Source organism: Lagopus leucura, unplaced genomic scaffold (assembly GCF_019238085.1).
Source record: "Lagopus leucura isolate 7727_CA_CO unplaced genomic scaffold, USGS_WTPT01 Super-Scaffold_100022, whole genome shotgun sequence".
In the NCBI taxonomy this organism is placed as follows: Eukaryota; Metazoa; Chordata; class Aves; order Galliformes; family Phasianidae; genus Lagopus; species Lagopus leucura.
The window spans coordinates 4,342,603-4,350,561 of NW_024962275.1; the positions used below are offsets into that span (position 1 = coordinate 4,342,603).

Consider the following 7,959-nt stretch of genomic DNA (forward strand, 5'->3'; position numbering starts at 1 on the left):
AGAGCTTTCAGAATTCACTGAGGTACAGCACAATAGCTCAGATGTATCTTCCACTTCAGCCTCTGACAATGTGCTTTGAAGAGCCTCCAGGCAGCACAGGAGGTGCACCAGCAATGTAACCAGGTAGATGCAAAGCACAGCAGGGTTCAGTTAGCACAGGCCCTGTGCTTTAACGAAGAATTAAAACCTACAAAATCACCTCAATGATCCTTGCTTTTTCTGGCTTTGTAACCAATCCTTTATTTTCCCTTTAGACCACTGCAAACATACTCAATAAAAAGTTCTGCAAAATGACAGAAGCTACAAGCATCATGAAAACCACACAGGCAGTGTGAAATTCCTAACAGAATATGACTCTTAAGCTCATTATTACCCCAGTTCTGTGAAATGCAAACCTAAATGAGATGCTTTCCCTTCCAAAGCTGTTACTACAGCATCCCAGCCTGCTGCAAGCTTTCAGGAAGAACTGTATCTAATATTTGAATCCTTACAGACATGTAGGTGTGCTGTGGACTTGCTATAAAACTGTAGGACTGATTAATGTGTCAGTCCCACTTTCAGAATAATCTGCCAGGCCCCTAAAGCACTGGACTGCTTCTCAAGAATATCTCATACACTGCTACTATTGGGCTACTTTAGAAGACTAACAAGACTTACTGATCGGGATAGGCATGTTATTGGTGTAGTCTACAGCAACACCAACAGGCAAAGTATCATCACTTTTATCTGTCACAGGAAGTTCTGCTCTGCTGGAGTCCTCCAAAATCCATGATTCCCAGTTCTGAAAAAAAACAAAACAAAAACCAACACCTAAATTATTATTCTGGCTATTTTCCTCTGTTCAGCCTTCTTCAATACATTAGTCTAGCACAACTAAAAGATCAGACTGCAAAAAGTCTGGAGAGCATCTACCTGAACTTGTCAGATAAATAAACAGAAGTACCAGAGTCCTTCACAGAACTGGCTGTTGTTTCTTCCACAGCACCGTATGTCAGATCTGAACTCAGACTCAAGGGCAGACGCACTTCATGTTCTACTTCAACTGATGACCATGAGTCACTTTTTATTACAGTGAATTTGACCACATTTTTAGACTAAGTAAATCATGAAAAATAGATTTGTGGTACTTGGTTCACAACGTACAGTCTTTCTGTTTATCCTTTGTGTCATTCAGATCTCTTCTTCTAAGGCTTACATTTATCTTCATCTTTTGCACGACCTGAATGCTTTGGATTTTGTTTGCTTGGTTTTGGTGTTTGTCTTTTTGGTTTGCTTTTTAAAAGCATACCATGCTGTCATGTTGCAACTATCTAACTTACAGAAGTTTTACTTGCTTAGATTTTCAAGAAAAAGGAGGTACATATACATAAATGCAGCAGGAAGAAAAGCCTTACCTGATCTCCTTGCCTGGCAAGAATGCTGACTTCTGTGGAAGCGGCCGAAGCTGCCAGAATTAGATCCCTGTAAGGATGGACACCAGTAGGTTATGACACGTGTGACAATCCATGCAAGGTTTAGCCCTGCAAATCATTATCATCTATCCAAATTCATAATTAACAAAGAAGTTACAACAGTATGAAGCAGACTATTCCTCCCAAGACGAAGGAAACACCATTGGCTCCATCTCTGTACAATGTTTGCCTTTTTTTCCTTTAAAATTAGTCAGCGTACATTGTCATGAAAACAAAGGAGAAACTAGCCATGCTTTCATACAGCATTTTCAAAGTGGCAATTTCATTTGGCTCATGTTCAGGTCTTACACAGTTTACAGAAGGGAGAAATACTACAAGAAGCACAGACTACTCAGACATGCACAAGGGCAAAGCTTTGCCATGATTCTCACAACCCACCATTCCTCAACATAGTTGAGGTAGTAATGATGTTGCCTTTCAGCACAGCTTCCATAACAAGGTTCCATGAAATTCACAAACTTTTCTGGTCGCTTCTCTTCCTTTTTCTGTAAGACCAACATTAATAATTTACTGCCCAATTAGCAGAAATTAATAACATAAATATGACTTCACTGAGGTACAGTAAACTCAAATTCCAAATGACATCCACAATAAAAGCAGGTTGCCACTGTCATAAACCAATAAAGAACAAGCAAGAAACTTCTCTGCAGCTGTGACTTGTTGGTAACTCACAGGCAACAGTGCTACAACCACTTCTGGAGGCGTTTCCAGTGTCCCATCAGCAGCTGCATACACAATAGCAAAGACATATGTGCCAATCCACAGCACATCCAAAACTAAAAGAGAAGGAAACAAATACCTCAAGTCAGATACACTTCAAAATACTTCCTTGTAGGGCAATTTTAACTGTGCACAAAACACACAAGTAATGTGACACTGCTAGCAGATAAGGAATCCCTAACTGCTAAACTACAAAGATGAAGAACTGTAACAATCTGTCTGCACAGCATCAGTCATACTAGCAGGAAAACTATTTATTTCCCAGAAGTTCCAAATACAAAACCAAAGCAAATGTTTGATTTGCCTGATGACAACACAGGCCAAACAGCACCAAGTGTTTCTAAAAATGGATGACAGTCTGGCACACCCAAATGGAAGGTTTCTGCTTTCTGAACAATCAAATGTCAAAGCAGTAACAGAATCATAATGAAGAGATGAAGCCCACACCAAGAAATACAGTGGATTAATATCCAGAAATCTCTGTGTTGAAGGCAGATTGCTGTCACAGTATTATCACATCAGTGAGCACAAAACTAATATTTCACATGTGTATTTACAACATTTTAGAAACAGATCAACACTCTGGCCTACAGTTAGTTTTTCTATGTGATCCAGGGGTAAAACATGTAATTCTTCTCCCAAATGATTAAAAAAATGATACTGTTATTATGTAAGCAGGCTACAGGATGCAACTAACAATAACAGTGGATGAACGAGTAGAAATATTTTAAAGGAGGAAGCAAGTTAAAAATAAACAGAAAGATTTACCTTTAACAGGATTGTCTGCCTGATAAAAGGGAGGATAAGGGATTACTTTCTTCTCTTGCAGATTCTGCAAATAAAAATCCTTTTAAGTACTAAGAAAAAAAAAACAAACACCAAACCAAGTAAACTGTAAGCTTTGGAGAAACTGCAAAGAATTGTTTTGTAGTGACTCGCTCTCTTGTTAACACTCATCACATGCCACGATGAAGTCACTACATTTAAGTGGCAGGTGCACACCTTAAACTAAACCCAGCACTGGTCTAAGATACTTTCATAGTGCTGAAGTGCTTGGGCATGGCTCACTACACGCCACCCAACTCAAATTCTGTAACTGAAATGCAAAAAAAATTAAAGCACATTGCAAACTAGCAAGCAGGTGTCTTAATGGCAACAATACTTACAGGCAGATACTGCACCACAGTGCCATTTTGCCTCCCCACAGCCAGTTGTTTTCCCTTTGGGCTCCAACACACTAAACAGAAAAGAGAGCTTCATCAGCATTAAGGAAGTGTAGAGTTACAAGGTCCCATAAAGCAGGACCAATAAATTAAAGCTGCTTTTTTTTTTCCCTCTGCAAAACCCTTTGAATCTGAATACAACTCCTGTGAATATCACAGTCTTGCCTTTTAGATTACAGACTGACAGAAGAGCTGAAATTCTTAATCCTCACACTGAGCTGCAAACAAGTTTGAACTTCACTCCCATGTCCCTCTGTACAGCTTTATATTGCCCTATAGTGGAATATATCCAGTTACGTTTCAAACATACACTTCAGTTGACACAAATATATGGGGACAAGTTAAAATCACAGCCAGAGCCCTAAGAATTATATTAGAGCAGTCAGAAAGATGCACCAATTGTGCTAAATTTGGGAGAGAGGAATACAGTCAGGGGTAATTATCAGTGTGATTATATTAGCAGGTTTTTTCATAGCCTTAGGGAGTTTAAACCCTTCTGTTCATGATCTATTTTAATTCTTTAAGAACCTTCTTCCTGAGACACAAAGCTTGTCTTCTTCCACTTGTGTTTCCCCTTCTCTCCTTAATTATCCAACATCACCTTACCCCAAACTCACCAGAGGTAACAGCGACCGAGGGAGGCAATGTGGCATACACTTTCACAGAGTCTGTGACCTGCAGGACAGAGATGCTGCCATCGGACAGACAGACAGCCACCATGGTGGGACTAGCAGGGTTCCACTTCAGGTCATTGACCATTGCTGCACTTCCTGAGTCCTTGGCCAGCTTGTGATAAGCAAACATACGCTTCTGCTGTTTTGCCTTTTAGGAAAGGAAAACGTTTGAGACAGTCCATGCTGAGCTCAAAACACATTTCTCATCAAGTCATAATCCAAACCAGTTTTGGCCTACCTATAAATTAACAGCTGACAGAAATAAGTGAGGCTTTAAACTGAAGAGGGTAGATTTAGATCAGATATTAGGAGGAAATTATTTACCTAGAGGTTGGTAAGGCAATGGAACAGGTTGACAAGAGAAGTGTTGGATGCGCCTTGAAGTGTTCAAGGCCAAGCTGATGGGGCCCTGAGGAGCCTGCTCTAGTGTAAGGTTGGAACTAGATGATTTTTAACATCCCTCCTAACCCAAACCATTCTATAATGCTAAGAAGCAGATTTTGAGTTTAATAAAAAACTTCCTTACAAGATACCTCCCACAGGGGCAGAAAACACCGCTCAAGGCATGACAATCCCTCTGATGTAGTTTAGGGAAGTAAAACAAAACACTCTGTGTGTGTGTACAGCTTACCTGATTAAAGAGTGTGCGGACATCAAAAAAGCCAATGAAGGAACCAATGTCACTGGACATCATACAGACAGACAAGGTGAGATTATCACAGCTGAGAGCCAAGTGCTGCACTGGAAACTTCATGGGAACTGAGGTACTCTGGACATTCTCCACTTAAAAGACAAAAGATGAGGAGGAGAGGATGAAGTGTATGGATTTAAACAGCAAAAATTTTAAAAAAAATGAAGTTAGAAGTTTATGCAAAAGTCATTAAGCATACAGCATTATAAACAGTAGCTATCAGAATGGATGTAGAAAAATTCACTGAGTGAAAGCAAAGCCCTTCATCACTAGCAATATAGTCTTAAAAGTCTCAAATTTCTTCTAAGAGAAAATGGCATCTTCATTCTTCAGTAACATGGAGGGAAAATAAGTGGACACTTTCCAGGTTTTACTTGTGGTACATACACAGGGACACTTCAAGTAGCACCGTTACCAATGACAACATGAGAATGAAAACCAAGCAGTTTTTATTGCCAACAAGTTTTTTTTGCCATTAAATGCACTTAGGTAGTGAGGTGGCAGAAAGCCATCACTTCCTCTCTTGTAGGACAGTCCAAGTCCAAGCCTATTTGGGACGAGAACCCTGCCCTCTCTCCTGTCACAAACATCTCAGATATACACGTAGTTTCATGGTTAGAGACAGGTTTCTAACAGCACATGCAAAGACCACGACATATGAATGCGTCTTACCAATGCTATTGGGATCTTCTCCAAGCTGATTCTGCATGAGAAGATCTCTAGTGTGAAAGATCTGCAGGCTGCTTCCTCCACCAGCAAAGACCAGGCCGTATTTGTTCGACACTACAAGGAGGCTGCACCGCTCTTTGGGAAGATCATCAGGAGGATCAAAGATGCGGACCTTCTTCAGAGCTCTGAACTGAAAATCCTGTTGGAAGAGAGTTCAAAAGTAGCTTTATGTATGCTAGTAAACATAAATGGTTTACTTCTGTTTCAGCTGAAAAGTCTCTCCCATATTCATGCTATTGCTGAACATCCTATCACATTTTCTGTTCTGCCTACAAAAGAAAAAAAACTGAGATCACAGCTTTGCTGTTATTGGAAGCACTGGTTGAAGCTCTCTTCTACACAGCAGCCTGCTTTCACAAAACTTGTAGGAGCTGAATCTGTCTCAGACATTTAACTCCTCTCAGAAACATACCTGAAACAGGGAGAAGAGAAAGGAACAAAAAACCTTGTTGCCTAAAAGTTACAAAACACACAACTACTTAGCTCATCTTTGCTAGCTACTGTAGTTTATCATACACAGAACAGAAACAGTTCTTCCTTCCACCCACCAGCAATTACTCAGTACAGACTTATTTTGTGAACTCACTCATCTCATAACTTATGCTGTCTTTATGTAAAAGGAGAAAAAGAAGAGAAGGTGAGAAAAAAATAGAAAAGAGAAGGTGAGAAATACAACTGTAAAAACATGGCTTTAGAAACAGTACCTGCACTATTACTAATGCAAAACTGTGCTCACATCAAGTATGAGCATCTCTTCTCTAACCACTGACCACAGCACTGTACTTAACATCGTTAACTCAAACCAAGCACGTGATTCTTATTTCATTTCGCCAAAGCACAGAAAAATTGCATTTCTGCAATCTGAGGAAGCTGCAGGAACTCAGAATCTTCTGCAAAACAAACAACCCAAATCTTTGGTTTTGAAAGTATCTGTGCAGAAAGCAGCTGCACAGAGACTCAGAGGGCTGGAGGAACGTGTGCTGACAGCCTTGTTCTGCTCACACAGCCTCACAGCAACGCACTGGAACCACACGGGTGGGCCTGGCTGGCAGCACGCAACAAGACTCCAACAGACAGCAAACACAGAATCACAGAATTGTCAGGGTTGGAAGGGACCTCCAGAGATCATCGAGTCCAACCCCCCCTGCCAAAGCAGGTTCCCAACACCAGGTAACAACCAGGTAAACCTACACCAGGTAAACAACCACACCTGCTCAGGTCTGCTGTTCTCTCAAGCATGTGCTCCCCCATACAAGTCTCACAGCCAGAAGGGCTCCAAAATGTATCACTCCTCTGCCCAGGTGAGCTCCTTACACCCCTCCCTCCAGCTCTCCCAGTGTTTCAAGAAAACATATGGAGCCTAAAGCCTCCCCACATACTTCAACTTTACTAGTACACCTCTCCACTGCGCCCCGAGCCGATCCATCCCTCTTCCACTCCACAGCCTTATCCAGACGCTGCCGAGAAGCACTCAAACACATCCCAAACCGTGCAGGGGTTCCCCAACAACCCCCCAACGCCACGAACCACACACAGCCCCCTCCCCAGCCTGTTAGGCCCCGGTGACCAAGTCCCCCCGGCCTACCACCCTCACAGCCCACACCAAACCGCCAGAACTGCGCTCCGCTAAGGGCCCTCACAGCCCTACAGCGCTCTGTCACCCTCCTCGCGGCCGGAGTCGACCCCCGAGTACAAAAGCCCGAGCCCGCCGGTCTGCCACCCCCTCAGAGCCGAACCCACCTTCATCTCCCGCTCGGGGACCAAGTCCCCGTCCTCCCCCATGGTGGCGGTGCCGCAGCCGCGGACCCGCCCTCACAACAGCGCACAATCGCGGAACTCCGCACACCACCGAGGAGCCCCGCGCGACGTTGCGCTCACTTCCGCTTCCGTCGGGGCCGCTCTAGACACAGCCTCTCTATGGTCGGTGGCGACCGGAAGTGCCCCGCAGTCCTCCAGCGGGCACAGTATATGCCGATGTTGGCGCTGAGCCCGCCCGCGCTATTTAATAAAGCCTTTATTCCTTGCGTCACGAAGCTGGGGAATGCCTCGGCTGCTTCTCCTACAGCACAGCGCCGGTTGGCTTTGCTGCCCCAGGAAGAACCGCTCTCCATTTTGATAACCCACATCAGATAACCTCAGGCAATTGCTTTAAGAGCAGAGAGGATGAAAAAGTAATCTCACAGGGAAAGAGCTGCACGTGTCTGCTCTCCATAAACACTCATTGGAACAAGCACTGCCACCTGTTTTCTTTACAGAAGGTCAGGCTGGCTTTCAGGAGGTGCCCTCTGTATTTCGCAACATGAACTCAGAGGCACTGGGTCAGTTCTTAGTGATAAAAATCAGCCCAAACCCATCTCTAGGATGTGCTGGAGGGGTTTATATTAACCAACATGGAAAACAGCTCAGCTAATCTGCAACCAATCATTTGGACCAAACTGAAAAACTGAACT

At 43.1% G+C, this 7,959-nt stretch overlaps 1 protein-coding gene across 1 annotated transcript in view; it reads right to left on the bottom strand.

The window, feature by feature from the left end:
* NUP214 (nucleoporin 214) overlaps nt 1–7,907 on the bottom strand; it is a 39,710-nt gene extending 31,803 nt beyond the window's left edge. Inside the window, exons 1-10 of the mRNA XM_042879377.1 lie at nt 7,250–7,907; nt 5,453–5,648; nt 4,721–4,872; nt 4,033–4,237; nt 3,359–3,429; nt 2,961–3,024; nt 2,145–2,248; nt 1,851–1,957; nt 1,395–1,461; nt 658–781 (exon numbers count right to left, since the gene is read on the bottom strand). Coding sequence (XP_042735311.1) covers nt 658–781; nt 1,395–1,461; nt 1,851–1,957; nt 2,145–2,248; nt 2,961–3,024; nt 3,359–3,429; nt 4,033–4,237; nt 4,721–4,872; nt 5,453–5,648; nt 7,250–7,291 — 1,132 coding nt within the window. The 5' untranslated portion in view covers nt 7,292–7,907. The remainder of the gene's footprint in view (nt 1–657; nt 782–1,394; nt 1,462–1,850; nt 1,958–2,144; nt 2,249–2,960; nt 3,025–3,358; nt 3,430–4,032; nt 4,238–4,720; nt 4,873–5,452; nt 5,649–7,249) is intronic.
* Between the last annotated feature and the right edge of the window lie 52 nt (nt 7,908–7,959).